This window comes from Brachionichthys hirsutus, chromosome 24 (genome assembly GCF_040956055.1).
Source record: "Brachionichthys hirsutus isolate HB-005 chromosome 24, CSIRO-AGI_Bhir_v1, whole genome shotgun sequence".
NCBI classification, from domain to species: domain Eukaryota; kingdom Metazoa; phylum Chordata; class Actinopteri; order Lophiiformes; family Brachionichthyidae; genus Brachionichthys; species Brachionichthys hirsutus.
In genome coordinates, this window is record NC_090920.1 from 1,811,302 (window position 1) to 1,834,968 (window position 23,667).

A 23,667-nucleotide genomic window follows, 5' to 3' on the forward strand; every position below is an offset into this window, starting at 1 on the left:
TCACACATGGGACTCGTCCAGGTCCAGGTCCACGGGGGAGATGGGCAGGGCTGACCGGCGGGGTGAGGGAGGAGACAGCAGCGGGGTGAGGAGGGGGTTCTCTGTGCCGCCGTCGTCACTGAGCTGCAGCAGGGTGTCGCTGCGCGGCAGGAGCGCTGTTGTGTCCTCATCGCCGGGACTTTCTCTGATCCTGGTTGGACCCGGGGCCGGAGGTGGGGGATGCGACGGTGGCAGCGGGGGAGGTGGCGGGGGGCCTGGGGCCGGCGCTGTGCCCAGCACAGGGAGTGGTGGTGGTAGAGGAGAGGAGGTGCGGGAGAGTGGGAGAGGGGAACAGGTGCGGGAGAGGGGGAGTGACGAGCAGATGCAGGATGGAGGCGTTGGGGTGGAGGGGTGGGAGAGGGAATGGGGAGGGGAGAGGCTGCTGCGGAGGCCCCACTGCTCCCTCTTCTCCTTGCTGCTTATGGTCGGAGGGACCTGAGTGGGAAGACACTTATCATATTAAACACCAATATCTTTAGAGCAGGAGTGTCAAACTCATTTTCTACAAGGGCCACATTAGCATTATGTTTGCCCTCCAAAGGCCAAATGCAAACCGCAACACAGTAAAAATTGTGTACAATAAAATATTCAGTTTTTATATCACTTTTTTAAAAGGTTGTAACTTAAAAAATGTGAGAGATAAAGCCATACTGTAAATGAGAAATCACAAGTATGAACCAAAGTTTGTGATGGGAATACATTAACACATCTAGTAATGTAGAAAGGTTCCACGGATCCCTTCCTGCCTCTGGTCCACTCCCCTCACCGCTGATCCTACCTGTGTCTTAGCTGGGCGGTGCAGGTCTGTAGTGACCGTGGGCGACGAGGCAGAGGGGACGTCCAGCGTTGGGGACTTTGACAGGGCAGGACTGGCCTTCCGGCCTTCAGCTGGAAGGTCGACAGCGCCGGCGGGGGACGGCTGCTTTCTTTGACTCTCCGTGAAGGTCACCGACCTCTTTTGGTCTCCGTGCGCTGTGGGTATGCACGCAATAGGCATGCGGTCAAAACGGAGACGGTGGCACCGGAAAAGGACGCGTCAGCACCAACAGAGAGAATGGAGGTAAGGATGGGAGAGGACAGGGGTAGAAAGGGACGCAAGACAGACATGCAGAGCACCCTATTGGATTGGATGAGGGTTGCAAATAAAGGGGCGGGCTGTTGCAGGGCGGAAAGGAAGGGGTTACGGGTTGTGTCTCACCTTCACAGTCCAATAAAGTTTCTTTATTGTGAAACAAAAGGCACGAGACAGAAGAGTGAGAGTCAGTTTGGTGACGGCAGCAAGACAAACAGCATTGGAACAAAGAGGCTACGAAAGGGAAGGAAGTGTCCGTCCAAAGTCGGCACACAAACGCAACCTTTTTCTTTTACTTTTTAAATCGGATTTTATTTCACTTTTATAGATTTGGTTTGTTGTGTGCGTAATCTGAAGCTGACGGTGCGTTCGGGCTGTGTCACCAGTGAAATCACTTATTTTCGGCAAACGTGCTTCCATTGACAATTTCCGACAAGCATTAATTTCCAATCATCGTCAGCATGAACACACACACACACACACACACACACACACACACAAATGAAGCCACCACGTTACCCATCGGCTTGTTCTTGGGCTGGTTGCTCCTACGGGTTGTAGAAAGCCTCGCTCCGGATCGACCACGCGGTTCGTTCTTTGGGATGGACAGCAGGGGGCGACGTAGCTGCGGGAAATGTAAGTGTTCGGGTTCGTCTTTTAGATGTGAGTTTTAACCCTTTTAACTCGAACGAGTGAGAGAAGATGAAGATGACGCTACCTGTCTGAGGCCTCTCTTTCTCCCTAGCGGAGGCTGGATGAGAAGGTTCTGCTGGCCCGGTTCACTCTGCACACTTGCCACCCTGGTGCAACCAAACGAGATGGACACATACAGAACACAAGAAAAGCATGACCACCAGAACCAAAAGGGCTCTTCATCTCCAGCCGTGCCCATCGACTGACCACGTCTTCGACCACGATGTCGTCGGTGCTAATCTACTCCCAATGCTCAGCTCACAACACACACGTTAATCACAAGACACCCAACCACGGAAGAAAACGAGGGCTGCAATGGTTCATAGGCTGAAAACACAGCGGGGTAGCTGGGACTGGGGTAGCAACACAGATGGATCGCAATCAAAACGTACACCTGAAATGGGCCTGGGTCAGATTTGGAGTTCTCCAAAGCAAACTTGGACAAAGAAGAGACTAGTGTCCCCTTCTATTAAATACGGTTGCCACCCCAGTGCCCCCCTTGCCCTGACAGATTGGTATCCAGGGTGGGACGCCCAATTTGAATAACGAGAAGCCTGAAAGGCACAAACATGAAACACCATGTCACCAATGACCCAAGTGCAAAGACCAATAACTAAAAGGGGAGGAACTGAGCCAAAGAGCCCTGACCCCCCCCCCCCCCCCCTGGGGCTGAGGCCTCTTATTGTTTGGTGGTGTCTGGTTAGGATGGCGCAGCGGATGAGCTGAGAAGATGAGGGTCAGTGTGAAGCTGTGGGGTTAGGGGACAGAAACAAGGCACACTGGACCCACACAGAAAGAGAGAGACAGGTAAGTGGGAGGGTGACGGGAAGTGCGACGAGCCAAGTCGATCTGACTGGATGTAAATGAGTGACCAAAAGCGAGCCGGCCAAATAGGGGAGGCCGTCCCGTACAGCGAAGCCTCTGCCACTGGCAGACGGATGCAAAGATGCACCGATGGGACACAGACAGAGAAAGGGCCACTGTACCTAGAGAGGTTACCCTCCTGCAGGAGGCCCTGGGATTCATCTAGCACATTGGGTTCACTGTAAAAAAAAGGGACGGGGGGGGGGGGGGGTGCGAAGGATTTAAGAAATGTCAATGAGATCCGTCAAGTCCCTGAGCCTCGAACAGCAGGTGGGAGGCCAGGGCTCTGACCGGTCTTACCAAGATACAGCCTTAGGTACTGTCCTGAGACTGATGAATAAAGAGTACAAATCAAGATATGCAGAAAGAAATGACTGGTTTTGGGACACGTTGGGTCTAAATATTACACAAGCAGAACATTTATTGGAAGCCTTGCTGCACTGGTTGAGTTTGTTGGGTACACAGTCAAAATATACTTCTAGCATGTTTGTACTTGTTTATTTCAGTGTGTATTCAAGTGTACGGTAATTTTACCTGTGGCTGGGCAGCATGGTGGTTCGAGGGACCTCCGGCTGCGAGGCGGCGTGGCTGGAGAACCGGCGCTGTGCCATCACTCTAGGCAAGAAGGGCTCGTGCTCGCTGACTACGCTGGGGATACTCATGGAGTCATCTGGGAGGGGAATGGAGATGGAGTTCAGTTGGGAATTCCCATTGCTAAAATAAGAAGGGAAACTGGACGCAAGACGGGAGTGTTTCTGACTCTCTTCATCATCCTCGTCGGTGCGGCTCAATGTGTCCTGGGAGGGCTGGCGTGACGGTTGGCTGTCCTGCTCCCAAACCGTGCCGGTGCCCGTGTTGGAGCGCGACATCGTGGCCAAACTGAGGCGATAGGCGGATGTAGATGTGCCCACTGTGCTGATGGATGTCTTGCCCTGGTAAGCTGCAGGAATTCAGGTTAAAAAAAAAAAAAGAAGAGTTAAAATCCTAGCTATTTGGCCACATGCGCGGTTTGTTCTCGCAATCTCCGGATGCAATCCAGCTGTGCATTTAAGCTAAGCGGCTAATGATCGAAGTAGCTTCAAAGAAAAGACGGATTTAAACGTCCGTGAATAGAGAATGTTTGTGCGTGTATCTGACCAGAGCCACTGTGCACTGCCTCCTTCAGGATTTTGAGTTCATTGTTAAACTCGGCAAAGAGGGAGCTCTTGCAAAGAGGTCTCGGGATGAAGCGTCGCTCCAGCTGGTCAGCGATGTGGTGCCGTGCCGTGATCTCCTCCTGGGAGTCGGCAGGCTGGGTCAGCAACTACGGAAAACACGAATCCGTAAAGTACAGACCGGTGAGGAAGGCAAAAGCGCACGAGGATCTTGTGCAGGCGTTTGCACGCACGCCTGAAAGAACAAAGTACCTTGCACTGTATGAATGGTCTCAGCAGGACAAAGATGGGGACGCGGGTGCGAACGATGAAATCAATAAAGTCCCAGAATGCCAAACCGCCGACCTTTCTCAGAGCCATTTCTTTCACTTGCAAGGTTAGCCGATACCACTGATTCCCCAACGAGCGCTCGAAGCAAACCAGCACCACCTTCAGAGCTGCACGAAAAAGGGGGGGGGGCATGAGGATTCAAAGACTACTCAAGGTTCCAAACATTCGTTCATACCCAGATACGCCGCCTGGCTGGTGGACTCCGCTAATCCCTCTCTCCTCAGATCCTTCCCGGTGTCGCCCGGGGTGGAGCAGTGAGCCGGGGAGGCGTCCAGCATGAAGTTCTTAGTGCGGGAGGTGGAGATGATCCGGGGAGGGAGGAGGATGTTGATGACCGTCTGGAGGAGCAGGAAAATCTCCGTCGGCTCCAGATGGGGACTGTCTGCCAAGGGACATAGAAGATATCAGTCGGCACTCGGATTGGCTGACTGCTACTGATTTGGAAATGATGAGTGCGACAAATCAGGGGTTTCTCTTTTTGAAATTAGCAAGTAATTACGCGATGGAGACAGCAGAGGTTTACCTTTGCTTCCTGAGCCCACTGTGAGCACGAAAGGGATTAGCAGGTTCAGTAGCATCCCCTCCCTCCTCTCCTGATTGGTGAAAGGTGAGATCACGTGGCTGAGGGGAAAATCCTCCTTCAAGGCCTAAATATATATAAAAAAAATAAAAAAAGGTGGCAATGAGAATTTTGAATTCAGTGTTGGACCGAGGAGTCTGAGCAACGGGGAGGACAACCTGTATTTGCAGAGCTACAAGTCGGACCACTGCCGTGCTGAAGGGTAGTGGAGGAGACAGATAGGGGCTAAGGTGGAGGAGAGGAAGACCATCGGCCACACTGGAGGGACCAACCACGCCCATCACCTGACGACACAAGCACAGAAATGCTAAAAAATAAAGAAAATCAAATCAAACGTAAGAGTGCGCGAGTCATTTTGCGTGGATTCCCGTACCAGGTTGACACAGACGTTGATCAGCGAGCGAAGGTGTGGGAGGAAAGAGATGATTGGCTGTCTCTGCAGCGTCAGGCAGATCCCCTCAATCAGACTGCTGGCCGCCTCCCACTCTACCTGTCTCCTGGAGAACATGCGCCCACAATACCACCAGCCATGCACACACATAAAATCATTGTCACAAATTTGTCTTTTTTTCTTTCTTTAAACGATGTCTCGTTTGCATGGCGTGGGATTAAAATGAAACGCCGCTAATCTTCCGTCCCGTCCCAAGTGACAGATTATCGCCCTTCGTGATTGGAAGGCAAGGACGTACTTACAGCAAAAGCTCACAGACGTAGCTAGCTAAACACTGCAGCGACACATCCTGGTGTCAAACACACACACACACACACACACACGCCCCGTGGCCAGTGTTCCTTCAGAGCCAGGCGGCCCCGCATCAGGAAGAAGATGTGGGGCCGCGCGTTGATTCGGTATCTTGACCAAGGAGGTTATTGTTTCACCCGTGTCAGGGTGCCATCACAGTTTATTTGCTGAATGCATTTGAATATTTTTATGTTATATTTAGTAGAAGAGACAGATATTCACCAACATTTTCATCAGCCGCCACCACCACCCCATCCACAGGAAAAACAATGTGATTGCCTAATTATCACGGGTCATGTGCTGCAATAAATTATTCACCCATATCGCCTCTTTTGGGGAAAAACCTTTCAATTAGCATTTTAGTTTTTAATTGGTTTCGGAAAAAAAAGAAAAAAGTTCCATGAATTTTTACGAATCTATGAAAGTTGATTTCTTTCTGTATTAAATCACTCTGTGTCTGCCGGCAATCAAATCTGTTCATCTTTTAGGAGGCGCTGGCTTAGTTGGAACACGGCTAGGAATACGTTGTTAGCACACGCACGCACACACACACACACACACACACACGCATCCTCGTACCCGCTTACGCCACAAAGCCACAGCAACACTTACGGTACATCACCCACGAAGGCAGCACGACAGTGGACAGCGCCGAGAAGCCGCCTATCTACTGTTCACATCGCGGCATCGGAACAGCACGAGACACTCGGCGACACGGCGAGGTAGGAAAAAGGGATTCAACAGACCTGGTGCACAATGCCTGTGGGCGAGCGCACCTGAGCGTGGGCATTTTGTGAATCTTGTTGAACATGCGGTCTAGCCTCTTCAAGATGAGGATGAGGGCGGGCCGGACAGCCTCGGAGGACCAGTCGGTGATGGGCAGCATCTCCATGATGTAGCGCCGCAGCCCTCGGCTCTCCATGGTGAGGGTGTCATAGGGCGCCAGCTTCAGAAGGGCGTGGGCGATCTCCGCCAGTCTGAGACGGAGACACGCCTTCAGTGCTATTCGGGGCATGTTGCTTCCGTGACGACTCGGCTGCTGCAACTGGGACACTTCAAATCAGAAACTCTCATCACCTCATGTGAGATTTGATGTCCAGCAGCTCCAGGGCTATGACCCGCGGTTCACCGGCAACATTCTGCAGGATTTTGAGCCGAGGTCCGCAGTGTTTGTAAAACTCGGTACAGATGTTCAACAGAGATTCGCGGGGCCGGCGGAACTCCTCCCTGGCGAGGCGCTCGTCCATCTCCTCCCTCGGCATGCCCTGGGCTTCCTCCAGGAGGTGGAGGTTGTCCCTGGACAAAGACGCAATCGTGCTAACCGTGGTCTTCCGGACTCGCATTCTACTTCTGACTTGCGACGGTCCTGACCTCGTGTTGGCCCCTCCTGACATGGTGTGGTTCGCTGCTGTGCCTCCTTTATGGCCCTGGTCGCAGCGGGACATCTGTGGGGCTGTCATGGGTCTGTAGACGGCAAAATGAAAGAGTTCGATCAGCTGAAAGACAAAAAAGAGGAGAACCCCCAGACCTGTTTCTTTGTTGCACGCGTCCCACCTGGTGAGGGTTTCTGAGCTATAGAGGAGGGCCTGCAAGGATGTGGCCAGAGCAGCAATGGCCGCAATCTCGTCCCTGGCAGCTGAGGCCGACTCCATCGTAACGGTGTTGCTCTTCAGCTTCTGGAGGTGGCAAGGCACTAAGGCCTCCAGCACCATCAGCATCTGGAGACTGGAGAGGGACGTTACAGGATAGGAGACGAGATTTCAACGAAAAAGATGAGTCTTCCGTACCTCCTAAAGGATTCCGGTGCATAGGCGACGACGGTCACGCACAGCTTGATGGCCTCGCTGATGGAAAAGGCCAAGTCTTCGTTGCCGTAGCAAAAATCTGCAAGGAAAAAGGGACACGTGTAAACACGGCATTGTTGCTGCTTCAAGAAACGGAAGACCCACAATGCATCGGCGAAAATGACCGAGAGAGCGCAAAGGTTTCTCGGCCTTGACCAGCTCCAGAGCATCCAGGGCGTCCTGGGTTTCACCCTCCAGAGAGACCAGCAGGTCAAACAGACACTGGGAGGACACGCCTTTAGACAGCCCAGTGCTGGTGTTCGTCTGAAATTTGAGACAAGCAGGTGAAATCTATTTAAGTTGTAGTATGTGTGTGTGTGTGTGTGTGTGAAAGAGGTGTCTTACTGTAAATTCCAGGAGTGGAGCCACGCTGGCAAACAGCTGCAGGATGAAGGGCTTGCGGTGAAGGATGTAGAACTGCCGGCAGGAGAACTCAATACCCTGCCTCAGCAAAGGGTCGCTCTCGTAGTCGGAATAGACCTGGTGCAAGAAGGCGGGCAAACGAAATCCTATTTGTGTTAATTGGCTGAGCCTCTCCGGCCGTCCCTGCCATTGGCTACCTGCAGCATGGTTGGCAGGATCCACTGATACCCGCTCAGGGAGAAGAGGTGGTTGAAGTGAACGGCGGTGTTGATGGCGGTGGCGGTGTACTGCCTGAGGAGGGAGCTGTCCTCCGGGTGAAGCAGCAGCGCCCCGTTGAAGACGTTGAGGAACAGCATCATCTCGTCCCCCCAGGGGTACTCGCTGGGCATGCCCAGAAACATCTCCTCCAGCAACTTGATCCACAGCACCTTGTGGAGGGTGTCCAAGCCAAACAGCTCCTTGCCTGGGAGAGAAGGGCGACGCTGGTCGGCTTCACGCCGCTTTTGATTCGCTCGTGGCCAATCTGGAGTCTCTCTCACCTTGCGGCTCATTGACCAGCGAGAACTCCGCGTCGATGGCCGTCCGCGGGAAGGACGGCAGGCGGAGGAGGTCTTCTTGCAGCAGCGAGACGTGGGATTGTTTGTGGACGGCTGGCATGTGTTGGGTGAGCGAGATGAGGAAGAGGACTCGGCCAACTTCCTCGAGTTTACGGGAAAACACCTCGAGGCGGAACGGAGAAGTAGAAAGTCGCGTCGGTCGCTTCTCTGGGGATTTTGATTTCATCGGGCCGGATTGTTGTACCTGTTTCTGGATGAGCTCCTGGCCTTTCTCAGGCAGCATGTGGACCAGGTTGAGCTGAGGAGAGACCGATCTCCGAAAGGGGTAGATATCTCTGACGTATGTCTGCATGAGAAAGATAGCAAAGCTCGTACTGGAGGGTGAGAAAAAAGCGCTACCTCAAAACGGTCATCGGGATTTTAGCCAACGCTACGTCTTGTTTCACTGAAAATTACCGCTAGCGGAGCGCTAACATTCGTCGCCAGCGCTAATTACCTTGCTGTAATGGATGAGGTTCCATCGTTTGTCCATGAGGAAGTAGTTTGCCGATCGGGCCTCGGGGATGTTGAAGAATTCCAGGCATTCCTGGAATGTACATTTCTTGCGTTTTTATTGACACAATTGGCTTTTGGCACCGTTCGGTGTTTCTCATACATCGGAGCCATCGTTACCTTGAGCAGGGCTTCGAACTGAGTGTCCTCGTGGACGGGAAGTTGTGTTGGGATGTCGCACTCGTTCTGCCCGTGCACCACGAGGGTCTTTGTCCCTGCGTCAACATTGCGCGAGAATATCCGGAAAGGTTTTTTCGGTGTATTTGACATCATGTACTTCTTAAACTTGGTCACACAGGCCTCCACTATAAAGGGTTTGTCGTCGATCACAATCGACTCGGCTCACCTGGCATGGACGCCGTGACCAGCAGTTTGACCTCACACTGCTCCTTCTTCATGGTCTGCTTGAGGTCTTTGAAGAAGAGTCCCTCCACGTAGCCGACCACCTCCCAGAGGAAGGTCAGCGTGGCAGAGATGGCGTCCATTCCCCATTCGCACGGGGTCCGCACGAAATACATGATCAGTCCCACCTAGAAGAGATTGGAGTTCGCGGACCGACTGCTAGCTGAGTTTAACAATTGAGGCGAAAGTCTTTGGCGCCCACCAGGTAGTTGAAGAGGATGTGAGACGTCTGCGCCGGGAGATCTCCGATGTTGAGCAGGAGCTTCCTCAGCATGTACATCAGCTCATCCTGGCACATCAGAACCAGGGAAGTCAACTCGCACTGCGTTTCGCATCCTATCCGTTTTCATTCTGGGTTTTTTTTTTTTTTAAAGAAGTCTCTCAAACCTGCCGGTTGCTCACTGTCAGTTTTTCCAGGAAATGGCGGAGAACAAGGGCCGGATCTTCAATCAGGCAGTTCCAGAGGATTTGCTGGGCGACGGCACTCACTTGGAGAAGCGTGGAAGAAAGCAAGGGTTTACGTCTATTATGCGAAGGCAACGCAAAATCCATCTGCAACTGGAGATGCCTACCAGCCACACCGTCCTCCCGGACCTCCCCGTCCTCCATGAGGTGCACGATCGGCAGGACGGCAGCGCAAATGCACGCCGGAAAGACGGCTTGGGGCGGCTGCAGCATGTGGTGCGTCGGGGTGTGATCCGTTGTGTTCTCTTCGTCTGGGGAAACAAAACCCAAACGCCCGCCTTTAAAGATGAGCTCGGGCGCCGCACGATTGCGGTTCTCGTTGCGGCTTCTGCATTTTTTGGCACCTTCGGCGCTGGCCAGCGAGCGGACGGACCACACGGAGCCCCGGCGGAAGGAGTAGTTCCTGTGGGAGTTACTGGAGGCGCAGGAGGGGCTGACGGACAGACGGCGGGACGCCAGGTTCACCACTTCTTCTGCTGGCATGGCAAACATGCAATCAGGCCTTCGCCACCTCCCTCACAAAACACGACCTTATGTTGAATTGGAACCCCCCCCCCCCCCCCACCTTCCTCCTCCTGCTCGGGCGGCGGGCTGCACGTGGGCTCGTAGCAGGCCTCCTGGGCCACGGGGGTGGCCGTGATGATGCTGGCCTCCCGGCCCAGTCGCCGCTTCTCCTCCTCCTGCTGCAGGTTCTTCAGGATGTGCTCGGCCCGCTGGTGGGAGCGCGACACCGCCCGCGCCGAGAAAGATTTCTGGAAAAGGGACCGGCGTCGACGAACAAAGACAGGTGAATCGATTCGACATCCTGTCACAATCGTGCTTTTTAACAACAACAACAAAAAAAGAACAAAGGAGACTCAGGCTTACAGACTGGTCTTCGTTGATCGGGTCCTGGACACTGCCTGTGTTCTGGGGCACCCAAGGTGGGTCAAATATGGGGACACAAGGCATGCCCAGTATCGGCGAGGGCAAGGTGAAGTTGATGCTGGGCGGAGGGATCTGAGGAAGCGGGATAACGTTTCAGGTAGACGCCGTGGAGATGGAATGTGCCCGCTCGATTTGAATACCTTAAAGATCTGCTGGGCGCCTTCCTCCATGCGAGGCCACACCTGGTAGCGGAAACGCCACAGCGTGTAGAACTTGAGGACGGAGTGGATGCGCTGGCACGCCTCCGGGTGGTGGAACTCCGCCATCATCATTTCGGTCACCGCATCGGGGACCTTGACGGCGCAGAGGAGGAACGTGGCAGCTGGAGGACGGGAGGCGGGAGAGGGATGAGGAGACACGGCGTGACGCAGGAGGACAAAATGAGACACCCACCGGCGGCGGCGGCCATGTGTTCGTCCACGCTGAGTAAGAGTTCCCAGGCTGCGGGCTGGATGTCTCCGTACATGTCTTCGGTCAGGATGGGGGCTGCCTTGATCAGCAGCGAGAGAGGAGCCGGCGACAGGCTCATTACCTGAAAGATGCACCGGCGATAAAAACGAATGACAAATAATTTAGCTTTCAGCTGCAGAAAAGTTCAAAACGAACGTTCGGTCGATCGCACATTCAAAAAAAAGAGGCTGCAATAAGCACAAAACATCACAAGAAATGTTTTTCACCTGGTTGCGAATGTACTTGAGCATCCCTGTATCCCTTTTCCCTTCTGTGTTGGAATCGGTGGGACGTCTCTTCATGGACGGCGTCCTCAGGCAGGACTTGTCTGGACACTGGCGACACAGGAAACACCACCCCCCCCCCCCACCGTCAACCAAACGGCTCACAGTTTGAAACGCACGTCGGCCGTCCGATCCCCACCTCTTTGCTCTTCTTGGGGCGGCCCGCCACGTTGCCCGAGGGGCCGCCGTCCTCCCTCAGGCTGTCCACCGTCTCGCCGTACACCAGCTTGACGGCGCGCACCAGGCGGGCGCAGGAGCGGCTGTGGTGCTGGTAGCAGCGTGGGTGGCAGAAGTCGATGTGGGTGCAGATGAAGCTCTGCTGGTTGCACAGCAGGATCATGATCTGCGGAGGAGAAGCCGGGGCGCGTTGTGAGGGGCACGCGCGCTCGCAAAAAAGTCGCGTTCGTGCGACGCTTCACGGCACGCACGTGCAGCCAGGACATGTTGCGGTGGTAGTTGTCCTCGGTCCCTCCTGAGCCCTGGCCGTCTGGTTCTATACTGGGCTCACTGGTGCTAAACGGACTTCCTAAAAAGGAGACGGCAAGAAAGTTTGGTTTGATCGGCCACGCCTTTATCGGAAACATCTGGATCGGGTCGGCGGCGTTCCCTACCGAAGTCGGTGACTGTGTCCCTGCTGTGCGTCTGCGACAGCAGCCCCTCTTCGTTCTCCGACTCGGAATCCTGCCGGGGCAGCTTGGTGCTCTTGAGGCTCCCCGCCCGCCGTACGGACGACAGGGAGCCCCCTTTCTTGACCCGAAAACTGCGAGCGCCTTTGATCTGCAGCAGCCGAGAGCCGCCGATGCGGATCTTGCGGATGGGCGCTGGGGAAGAGGGAAGCGGGGAGAGACCATCTAATTCATTTATATTAAAATGCAGGGCAGGGGGCGGCGACGAGCCAAATGGCGTTCTCCGGTTTGAATCCGGATCTCACCTTGCGCTTCCTGCGCCTTCTTTTCGTCGGCGGCGGTGTCCGACTTCAGCGTGTGGCTGCTGCTGTTGAGCGAGTCGTTTCCGTCCTCGTCGTCGAGGATGCCCGCGAAGCTGATCTTCCTCTCGTAGCGATGGCGTCCGAGCTCCGGGTCCAGGCGCAGGCGGCAGCTGTCCAGATCCTGCGGTGTTGAGACAAAACTTTGGTGAAAACCTTTCTGATGCTCTTGAAAGCCGGTAAAAGCGACACAAGAGACGACTGGCGTGGAGGTTTCACTACCGACCACAAGCGGTTCGGTGCGAGGGCGGGGCAAGCAAGGAAAGGTCTCCCGGAGGAAGGTCGTGATTTCCAACAGCAGCTGGCAGGCGGCCATTTTTAGAGCGAAGGGACAGCCGCACTTTGTAGGGTTGACTGTGTCTTTGCAGAGAGGATGGTTGAGCAAAAAAAACAAACAAAAAAAAACACGTTTAGCGTGTCTGCGCGAATCAGGAAGCACCGTCAATGCATTTCAATTCGCTGAACCTCCCCTTGTGACTCACTATCGTCCAAATAGTCCTCTTCCTCGTCCTCCTTCCTCATTCTCCGCTTGGTGTCCTCGTCGAATATGTAGCCCAGGATGTTTGCCGGGCTCTCGCTGTCCGAGTGGCAGAGTTCGCTGAGCCTCGTGCCGATGGCCTGAGCGTGAGAAATGCACGTTACGCTAAAGCAAAATGAAGACTTTTTTTTTTTAATCTGTCGCTCTTGGATGGATAATAAAGTTCCCTCACATCCCCCCACTCGCAAAAATGCTTGGCAGCGTTCCACTGGAGCTTCTGGTTCCTTTTGTTGCCCACGATAGGCGACCGGCCCCTGGACAGGCCCCTCTTGGTGATGTTGACATGGTGGCCCTTCATCCACTCCGGCCAGTTGCCTCGGTTGCAGCGGTGGACGAAACGGGCGCACTCCAGGAAGAGGGACGCCCGAGCCACGACCGGCGCCTCCTGGAACAGCCGGGAAAGTCGAGAGCTTTAGGGGAATGCGCGGAAGCGACGTTTGATTTGCCAAGCGCAACCAACCAGATCCAGGGCGGCGGCGAGGATGGAGGCGTCGGGTATGGTTCCCGGCTCGCAGCAGTTCAGCAGGAACTGGAAGCGTTTCATTCCCTGTCGTATGGCGCCCAGATTCACCACGTTCTTGTTCTTCATGGCCTCCTGGCTGGCTGCGAGCCGCTCCTGGAAACCGTGCGGACCTGAAGGGAAGCGTGATCGGATAGACGAGCAGGGCGTGACGAGAGAAGGGGCGTTTCTTCAAAGCAAGCATCAAAGCATCGCCATCGCCAGGACATGAAGCACAGAAGCGCCACTGACGCGCGAAGCAAGAGCAAGCGATGGACACGCCGCCATTAGCGGCGGCTACGCCGGGAATGTGAGCAGCGTGTGGACGTTCGGGGGAAAACGCCAGACATCGTCACGGAGGAGACGGAGTGAGCGCAGACCGAGGCGGCACAGGAGAAAGATGGTTTAGTCGATACAAGTTGTCCTCCGTCACGCGCTTTTCCTGCCCGACGTGGAGGAAAGCGGAGGGACGGGGGGGTGGGTGGGGGCTTGTGATTAGGCGAAAAGACCGTGAAAAGACTCGGAACACTCGTCGAATGACGAACCTTCAACCCTTCTGAAAGTCTAACTTTGTGAGGTCGTTGGACAATCGAATCACACGCGGGACGATTTGAGGACGAACGGATCCGTCCCGGCCGGATCCCGTTCTGACACGCCGGGCATGTGCGTTTGACAGACTGGCAGGCAGCGGCGGTGCAGACAATGGAGGGGATGGCTGAAGGGCGGGACTGGCAGGAGAGGAAAGACCACAACACCACGGGGACAAACAGGAAGTGAGACAGGAAGGAACAAAGGGTGATGGCGTGGGGCAAGGGGCACCCCGGGGTGGGGGAGGTCTACCATCTTTCTCTTCTGTGTGGTGAAGCTTGGATGGATTCCTCCTGCCAGACCTCCATTTACCGAGCCGCTTGAAGAAATTCTCCTCCTCGTCCCTGACGTACTCCGGCCCCACGGCGCCCCCTTCTGCCAGCTTCACCGCACTGGTGAACTTCACCTACGACAGCGACACCATATAAAAGCTCGGCCCCCCCCTCCCCGACAGACGGCAGGCAATGTGCACACAAATGTCTTCCCTGACCTTTGAACTCTGACGTATGAACGACAGCCGGTCCACCGAGCTGATGTCCAGCAGGTCCTCGACGCCGTCGGCCAATCCGGAGAGAGAGGAACGTTTCAGCCAGTTTCCTGGAGACACGGGATGAAAAAGAAATTTTACGTGGCGAGGCAACAATTGGGGGGGGGGGGGGGGGGGGGAGTGCACGTGAACACAAAGGACATTGGGAAGACTAGCATTCCTTCATTATCATTCAAACGATCGATCAAACTATCGGGTCTAGGAGGTCGTGCACGCCGGGGAAGGTGACCCACACAACGAGACAACGGTTTCGCGTCCACATACGTAAGACAGAGCGAGTGAGTGGAAGACGGACGGTCCCACGGCATGCTAAGGGGACACAAAGCAGACCCAAGAGATGACGTGGCCTCGGTCCGATGTCGGACAGAAAAAACATCGGCGCCGAATGTCAACGCCGTCGGCTGAAACACAAGACGCACGTTCCCGTCGTCCTCGAGGCTCGACTCGGTCTTACCGATCGGGAGCTTCAGCTTCTTGCGAAGCGAAATCCGCCGGGACCTGGAGCGGGAGCGCCGGTCGGTGGTGGTGCCGGAGTGAGCCGTGGTGCAGTCCGAGGTGTCCTGCTCCGATTGGCTGCTGGTGTCGCTGGCGGCGCTTTGGGACTTGAACATCTTCCTCCAGAAGTCCTTCCTGACCAGGAGAGCACCGGGGATTTGTTCATCGCTGAAGGTGTAGGGAAGGGGGTGGGGGTGGATGGATTTGAATGGATAGATGTCAATGCTCTCTTTTTTTTATTTTTTTACTTGGTGACTTCATAGGGGGGGGGGGGGGGGGCAGCGTTTGCACCAGCTTTCCTATTCCGAGCAGAGACATAGATGGTGCTACATGGAGATGCTTTGACACTCACTGTTCGGGGGTCTGGGGGGGTCTACTGGAGATGTAGCTGCGACACTCATCTGCAGCGCCGGACACCTGACCCTTCTCCCCGGACACACCCGTCTCTGACCTGCACACACCCCCAACACATGGACAAAGGACTCAAGCCCGGATTGGGGAGACCCCCCCCCCCCCCCCTCCCGACACACACGAGCCGCCTCCACCCCAGACCAGCCATGCGGTCCCACAACCTAAAAGTTCAAACTCAACCAATGACCTTTGGATCGACTCAAAGAGGTTTGCTGTTGCCGCTCTGGTATGGTCGGCCCAGTTGGCGGGGGGGGGAGGCGGCTCCTCGTTGGGGCGTGGCCGCCGCGCCACAGACATACAAGAATGGCGAGTCAAAAAAAAAAAATGCAGACACAGACGGGACGGAGGGAACTTAGGGAAATCAAAACAGCCAGCAGCGATGAGAAGCGGCGCTCCGACGTGTTGAGGAAGACGCTGTGATTGGATGTGGAATATTTGCTTTTCAAGTATACGTGGATGCAAAAAAAAAAGTTTCTCGTCGATCGAACTTCGATCCACCAGTACCTCCGAGGTCCAGACGGTCTGGCCTCTTCCTTCTCCTCGGGCTTCTTGGCGGTGGGCACCTTCTCGGCGCTGTCCAGGAGCGCGCTTAGTGCCACCCGGCGGAACACGTTCCCGTGGGCCTCCTTGATGAACTGCACCAGCTGGCGGATGTCACAGTACAGACCCTGGGAGGGGAAGAGCCGGGGGGGGGGGGCAAACGGAGCAAGATTGAGCGAAGGCGTGAGGGAAAGCTCGCCGTCGGAAGTCGCCTGACTGACGGGGCAAGCCCCGCCCACGCCGACGCCACTCACCAGGTTCTCGGGGCTGTGAAGCTCGTGCGTGGTGGAGGCGCAGCGGGTGATGAGGGACTTGAACATGCAACCCACCACGACCGCCTCCATGTTCTGCGCCAAGGACTTGTTGTCCCCCGTGGTGAAGTTGTTCCCGAAGCCCGCCTTGTCTGGAAGCAGCGGGGGGGGGAGATGACGGATCAAACGGGGAGGGGTGGTTAAGTGGGAAGTGGGGTGGGGTGGGGGGGGGGCATTATTGACAGCTGACCGGGTTGAGCATCGAAAAACATTGAGCCCGTACAACAGGAAGGAAAGAAGGTGGGACAAAAGGAAAAAGGGTCCATAAAGCATATGGAGGGGGGGGGGGGGGGGCATACTGAAAAGGATTCTGGGTAGGGAGTAAGGAAATACATGCAAGTGACTGAGGCCTGCTGTGAAAGACGGATGCTAAGGTCCAGTTTGGGGTCATCGGCTATGAAATAGAGGTCAATGTTGGTATTGCAGGCGAGTTTTGTCACTTTGGGAGGGAGTAATGGGTGCAGCGATGGAAGCGGTGCCGAGGGGAGGGTCTCATCTGGTGACGAGACTCTATTGATTGACTGTAATTGATTTATTGATCAATGTGTATCTACCGCTGTTTCTTTTTTTCGCCCTCCTGGACCTCTCACCTGCACTGCCGTACTCTGCAAGAGAAAAGAGGCGGGGGGGGGGGGGTGAATTTAAAAGACGCACACACACACACACACAAACACTCAAAAAACAAACGAGGTGCCCTGTTCACTTTCAGCTTTTAAAAGCGGTTCGGTAACTTGCCAAAGCGTACAGAATTTGTTCATTGCCGTGTCGGAAAAGCACGTGGAATTTCAGCGCAAAACTGAATTGGCGCGTAGAAATGTGTTTCTCAATGCTCGGCATCGAAGCCGCCGATTGGGCAGGAGCGTCGGATTGGCAAGTGTACAGAAAGGATGCCTCGAGTAAGGGAAGGTGGGGAGTCGGTAACAACGAAGCGGATGGAGATAAAGGAGGAAGAGGGAGGAGGAGGCGAGTGACAGCTCACCTACGCAAACGCGTCACTTACTGTCGGTGATGGGCTCCATGCAGAAGCCCAACAGTGCGTGCAGGAAGTCCACGATGTTGTTGAGAGAGTCCTTGTTGACGTAGTCGCGCATCGTCTGTCGAAACTGAACCTTGTCCAGCTTGTAAAGGCTGGTCAGGCAGTTCTGGGCCTGAAAGTCAAACACAAAAATAAAAACCGGCTGAACTCCCCGCTGTTACAATCCAGCAGAGGAGCAGAACCGAGCGCACGAAACGGTTCTGACCTGCATCCTAAGGCGGTCTCCAGACAGCCCGCGGTGTCCCTCGCCGCAGCCGTAGGCGCAGCCCAAAGACTTGACTATCTTTATCAGCATGGTCAGCGCCAGGCGGTGGGCGCCGAAGCCGGAGCCCTCTTCCTGTCCACGGCGACGGATGCAAACATCGACGTACACAGAGAGTTCACGTCGCTGCTTCCGGATGGACTTTACGAAAAACGCGACTTGCGGTCTTGAACGCACCTTTTTGTCATTGTCCTTGTTGTTCTTCACATCGTCCCGGCTCCCTTGGCCACTCCCTCCGCCGCTTCCGCCGCCGCCGCCTCCACCTCCGCTGCCTCCATCTCCTCCGCCTCCTGCCCCGGGGACGGCCCCTCCTCCGCCGAGGCCCTGGCACGCCGGATCTTTCGCCCGCGCCTCCTGGTTCTCCTTGTTGTCGGGCTTGGACAGCTTCTTGCCCATGCCGGGCACCACGCCCAGCTGCAGCAGGCAGTCGATGATGTTCAGGGCAACGTCGCAGATTCTGGAGCTAATGTCGTGGCTGAGGACGGCATAGAGAGCCCGCAAGATGGCCTGAAATACAAAGGGAGGGGGGGGGGGGGGGGGTGCTAAAAAAACAATGCTTGAACTACAAAATACGCAATGATTAGAGAGCAAAGAAGGAGATTTGGCGCTTCTACAAGAGCGCCAAACACTCACGGTGAGGTCCAGCATGCCGTTCTTCAGCACAAAGTTGTTTGTCCCCTCGATGTTGTCCCCCTCCTCCAGGAAGGAGTAGTTGATGCAGGAGTCGGTGAAGCTGCGGGGCAGGTTGGCGCACGCCAGGGGCTCCACGGGCATCTCCGGCACGGCGGCGGGGTTGCAGAGTTTCTTCATGTGCTCGGTGAAGAAGTCGGCGTAGCCCACGTTGAAGGACGCCACCGTCGTGTTGAACGCCGCCATGGTGATGGTGGAGATCTGAGACCGCACTGAGGGGGGGTAAACGCTCCGGTGGACGGGAGGCAGGCAGACGCGACTTTTGCACCCCCCCCGGAATCGGATTTAGCTTCCGTTCTCGCTCGGCTGCACGCTAACGATGCGGCGTGGAGAGGAATATGGCCGTTATATAACCCTGCCCTGATTCTGCTCGCCGCAGGAGCCGGCGGCGGCTGACATTTGTTGCCGCTGATGGCCAGGAATGTGATTAAACTTTAAAAGTGTGTGTTTTCATAAAAAAACGTGCACGCTTGATCTGACTCTCAGAGCCTCCCGGAGGTCTCTCGCCGTGGATCGGCTCTCTTCTGGGTTGCCGCCCCGCCCCCCCGGGCCCCGCCCGAGGCCTTACCCTCTTTGACGGTGTTGTCGCCGTGGCTGTTGCCGTGGTCCGGCATGTCTCTGAGCAGAGAGTGGTGGGAGTGGGAGTGCCCGGCGCTCAGGCTGTCGGCGTCCGCCGCCGTGTCGGTGCTGCCCCTCCGGGTGAATTTACCTGGGGGACGTGGCGCCACAGGTGAATTCGCGTGGCCGTCAAAGGCGCGGCGCCCCCTTCATGCTCTCGTCCGCCCCGCTCACCCATGATGGTGGCCTGCCAGCCCCCGCGGTCCAGCGGCCGCCGGTCGTCGCCGAGGCCGGAGAAGCTTCCGAAGGAGAAGGTGCTCTGGGTCGGCGAGACGTCCAGGTGGTCCTCGTGAAGCAGGAACGGAACCCCCATCCGACGCTGCCGCTTCTTCCCCGTGTAATGGAAGGGGATGGACCCCTTCCTTTCGCGGTCCTCTCGCCGGTTCTTAAACTGATGGAGGAAGCAAAAATGCTCGACGAACGCCTCCCGGTAAACGTTCACGTCGGGACGACTCCGGCTGGTATGTGGCTCTGACCTTCTTGAAGATGTTCATGCCCAGGTCGGACGCGAGGTCGGGCACCGCCTGGCGACGGAGATTGGTCAGGGAGACCTTTGCGAATGTCTCCGTGCTGAGAGACGTCTCCTCCTCGTTGCATTTCAGACTCATGTCCTGCAGGAAGGCGGCAGCGGCTTAGGAAGGGGCGGAGCATCCGCCGCAAAAAAAGCGACTTTCGCTTCTTCCTGGCGTCACCTGAGTCTTGTGGGTGTTGACCAGCGAAGGCGCGGCGGCCACCATGGAGCTGCTGCGGGGTCGCGGTAAAGGCGTAACCAAAGGCTCTGGGGGGCGCTCGGGCCGCTCCTCCAGGATCTGCCTCAGGCGCTGCAGGTAGTACATTAAGGACCAGTGCACGCCCTCCTCCGTCCAATGCGGCTGCAGCAGGCAGCGCAGCACCGCCACGTCAAAGTAGGTGGCGTAGCGGGCCCGCTGCGCCAGGGACACGGGCAGACCAGCCGGGGCTGATAACCTGGAGGGAGACGGGCGCGATGACAAGGACGCCATTTCCTGTTCTGTTACGCAACCAATGAGACGCGCGGCAAGCCAGCCCACGTCCGCAGCATCACCTCCCGTTAATGCATCAAAGGAAGGAGACAAGGGGCGGAGCCTCCTTCCGGCGGTTCTCGGGGAGAACCGGAGCTCGAGGGCAGCAGGGCGGGGGGGGGGGGGAGGCATTTAATCTCTGCAGCCGTGATAAACGGAGCAGGAAGGGATGGCCGATATTCCCATGAATCACTCAGAGGCGATCGTATTCCTCCTCTCTTGCCTGCTGCTGTTGTGTCAGGTTGCCACGGAGACCGAGTGACGCGTGGCGAGAGAGCCCGGGGGGGAGGGGGGGTTTCTATGGTAACTGCCTCGGCGTGTGTCAGCGTGTGACTGATGATAGAGCTGCGTGAAGCGGAGGATCTGAAACGGTGCAGCGAAGAATCAGAGGAGGAGGTGTAACCCCCCCCCCCCCCCCGGTGCTTCAGGGACACCGGCCTGAGAGTTGGGATTAAATCCCGCCCTGCATTCTCTGTCAGCCGCCGACACTTACAGTGATTGTGCAGCGGGAACAACGGGGATAAATCGCTCTCCTCATTAACCCCTCGGTGTCTGGTGTGTGAACACAGAACTCGCCTGGGGGGGGGGGGGGGGGGGATTTGCACCACTCTCCCAGCCTCCTGATTGGCCAATTTGGGACGATGACAGAGCAGCGAGGGATAATCTTAGCAGGGAACGCCCGCGCGCAAAATGCGTTTGACATGAATTTTCGACGAACGCTACCCGGAAATTCGGCGCGCCTCGGATGACATCATTCCTCCGTTCTCTCGGTATAAAACGATATCTGCTGCAGAAGCGCAGATTGAGCCCTCGACGGGCCAAACCGAGCCAGGCGGCGTCACGCCGGGCCGGACGCGCTTGCCAGCGTCTGACACGTTTGACACATTACTTCAGGATAATTAGCCTGGATTTGCAGGCCCGTGTCCGAACGGATCCAATTGGACAGCCCAGCGGGCTCGTCTTCAAACCGCGCGGCACCGACGAAGAGGACCTGCTCCCGCTTAGGCCGATCGACGCCGCTCACTTTTTCTTGGACGACCCCTCTGACCGGCGTGGGTTGCTGCGAGGGGCCGCCTTTCTCCACAGAGTTGCCACGGCGACAGCTCTGCTCTCCAGCGGTCGGCGAGGAGGGATCCGATTGGGCGGCTTCGCACACCACCTGGAAGCCCTGCGGGAGGGCGGGAGGGCGGGGGGGCAGATAGTGGAGATAAACTGGCAGGAAGCCGTAGCGAGGTTTGAGTCATGACCCCCCCCCCACCCCCACCCCCACTAACCCTGCTAATGCTCCCACACGGCTAGTGCTAATGACAGTGAGCAGACAGATTCAATCAACAAGGGAGGCAAAGTCGGAGCTAAAGATGTCACCTCACCATGGGACCCGGGTTGCCGGATCCACGGGGGCTGCACTGGTTGTTGACTGGGGAGTTCCTCTTTGCTGTTGGGACGCGCAAAGCAGATTACACGTCTGAATTATCAAGCAGAGGTTGTAATTACCACCCCCCCCCCCCCCCCCCCCCAGCCATCCACCTGTCACAATGCTTCTGACGGGCTTGATGAGCGCGGTGAAGGCAGAGATGTCCGGCTGGCGGTGCTCCCACATCGGCTGCCATATCGCCAGGCCGCTAGCCAATCGGAAGGTCAGATCCGACTCCTGAAAAGTCAAGTCGAAGCTCGTTAGTAAGGGAGCGCTGCATGAGAAACGGTCGGCGCCGCTTCTCATCCATCTACGCCGTCCGAGAGGGCCTCAGAATAGATTTCGTCGCGTCGCCAGATTCGCACGGGAAATGTTCCCGTTGGAAACGCGCCGCGATCCCACGAGGGCTGTAACCCGAGTCTGTTCGTGGCAAACGGATCAATAATCACGGGGGCAACCCTGGGAATGTGTGGTTGAGGGTTTAACTCTGGAGAACGAGCCGCCGCAGTCGACACGAGGTTAAACCGGATGGCGTCGCTCCGGGACATTCCCCTCCGGGTTCAGACCTTGATCCGATGAATCAGCGGCGCGAACAGGAACACGAACAGCTCCACGGTGGACATGCTCTTGTGGAACAGCTTGGTCCGGGTGTGCTCGTCCTCCTCCGGAAGGGAGCCGCTGTGCCGGGACCCCGAACCGCCGAGAGCCGAGCCGGAGCAGGAGCCGGGAGCCCCCGGGGACGACCCCTGGTTCCCGACGGGCTGGAGGAAGGCGCTGCTGCCGCTGCTGCCCGCGGACCAGCCGTGGCTGAGGCTGGGCTCGTGGTTGCATTCCTGGGCGGCCTCCAGGAGCATCCAGTGCAGCGTGTGGAGCAGCTTGGTCTCGGCCACGCCCAGCTTGTCTTGGTGGCCTGTCAAAGGTCAGGGGTTAACGCTGCGGTCTGAAGCCGTGGTGCTTTGCGTTTCCCGTTCGCTCTTACCCAGCTTGTTCCTGTTCGACAGCAGGATGGAGGTGCAGTGGAGCACGTGAGGCAGGGCCGCCTGGACCAGCTCCCAGCGGGAGATGCTCTGGATGGCTTCCGACAGGGCCGGCGACAGCCCGTGGAGCTTATTCTCCACCAGCACTCGCTCAAAGGACTGGGGAGGGAGCCAAAGAGGGGAAACGAGACATCAGACGGGGACTAAAGCTTCATTCTTCGGCTATGGAAATAGCCCACATTGCTCCAAGGGAGGCGATGCCTGTGAGCGGGACAGTGGAGACTCTGTTTGGATCCGGCAGGATCTGGAGAAACGTCATTACGGATGTGAGTGTCCACAGGAGGGCGCAAGGGGGGGGGGACTAATTTACTAAATGCAAAAACAAGCACCCAGTAGATTTACAGGTGAATTAAGGTAAGAACAGATTAGAGGGGAGGGATTTTCTCCCATCATGCATTGCATTTCGAATGAACTCACCACACAGGATGCTTCATACTGTTTCCCCAACTTCGGACGCAGAAATGCACTGAAAGAAGAAGAAAATGGAGAAAATGCTCATTTCTGGATTGCAGCGTTCAAAATGTCCCGCGTCACAGAAGGAGCATCTTCTGCGGACCCACGTGGTTCCACTGCAGCGGCAATGTGGCCCACTTTACAGGTGTGACATCACCGAATCTGCATCCGTCTCCGACCCCCCCCCCCCCCCCCCCTCCCCGACCCCCCCCCTCCCCCGATGCTGAAACGCACCTTCCTCCATTCAACACGATAAATTACCCAGAACGCTTCCACATCCACGAGTCGAATTTCAGTGAGGTTTTACACATTTTGACGCTTACTGCGCTAAAGACGCGCGCCGTGCGCACCGACGCGCAGCGGGTGGCGCCTCATCCGTCCTTATTTTCGCCCATGTCAAACACCTGTTATCGTTCCCCACGAACCTGGTCTGCCTCCATAGGAAGGTCTGGATGGGGAACGGGATGCCCTTCCCGCACTCCGGCTCGTTGTCGTCCAAGCTTTTCCTCTTCACCATCTTGGCCGGACCTTGCGCGCACACCCGCCCGGGGACGCGCGGCGGCCGCTGGCTCCAGGTGACCAGCGGAGCTCCTCTTATGACATTGATTGGGCGCTCGTCCTGCGTAAAATGGCTGCAAGTGTCGGTCAGCAAGCGAGAGGAGAGAGAGAGAAGAGAGGGGGGGGGCAAGGAGGAGAAGGAGGGAGCGCTTTTATTCCAGCGCCTCCCTCTCCGAGCAGCGACAGTTGATCGGCCCCCAAATTTATCAGTTTAAAGACGCAGCGCGCCGCCGAGCCGCGCGTCCTTCCAGGATGGCGCACTACCTATGAATAAAACACCGGATGCGGGAAAAGACGCGCCGGGTTCCATCCCGATGGCGCAAAAGC

The 23,667-nt window shown here is 56.5% G+C and overlaps 1 protein-coding gene across 1 annotated transcript; it reads right to left on the reverse strand.

Moving 5' to 3' along the window:
- Window positions 1-23,299, reverse strand: LOC137912018 (protein unc-80 homolog). The gene is given in 65 exon segments (XM_068756367.1): window positions 1-474; window positions 818-1,011; window positions 1,238-1,258; window positions 1,631-1,736; window positions 1,830-1,911; window positions 2,791-2,847; window positions 3,203-3,338; window positions 3,429-3,608; window positions 3,806-3,971; window positions 4,075-4,259; window positions 4,328-4,534; window positions 4,676-4,799; window positions 4,891-5,016; window positions 5,106-5,229; window positions 6,221-6,451; window positions 6,552-6,770; window positions 6,846-6,938; window positions 7,029-7,199; window positions 7,262-7,358; window positions 7,444-7,582; window positions 7,664-7,798; window positions 7,879-8,144; window positions 8,221-8,401; window positions 8,483-8,584; window positions 8,735-8,824; window positions 8,911-9,005; window positions 9,137-9,320; window positions 9,395-9,481; window positions 9,580-9,680; window positions 9,765-9,908; window positions 10,002-10,133; window positions 10,223-10,409; window positions 10,525-10,656; window positions 10,725-10,906; window positions 10,978-11,116; window positions 11,262-11,369; window positions 11,458-11,661; window positions 11,747-11,844; window positions 11,930-12,139; window positions 12,250-12,427; window positions 12,530-12,663; window positions 12,786-12,921; window positions 13,014-13,226; window positions 13,302-13,474; window positions 14,181-14,334; window positions 14,419-14,525; window positions 14,930-15,138; window positions 15,323-15,421; window positions 15,886-16,049; window positions 16,176-16,324; window positions 16,787-16,837; window positions 17,233-17,380; window positions 17,474-17,605; window positions 17,708-18,037; window positions 18,164-18,432; window positions 18,789-18,929; window positions 19,013-19,229; window positions 19,315-19,449; window positions 19,531-19,796; window positions 20,896-21,046; window positions 21,249-21,313; window positions 21,406-21,529; window positions 21,859-22,428; window positions 22,747-22,795; window positions 23,208-23,299. Coding segments are annotated over 65 exon segments (10,365 nt in total).
- Between the last annotated feature and the right edge of the window lie 368 nt (window positions 23,300-23,667).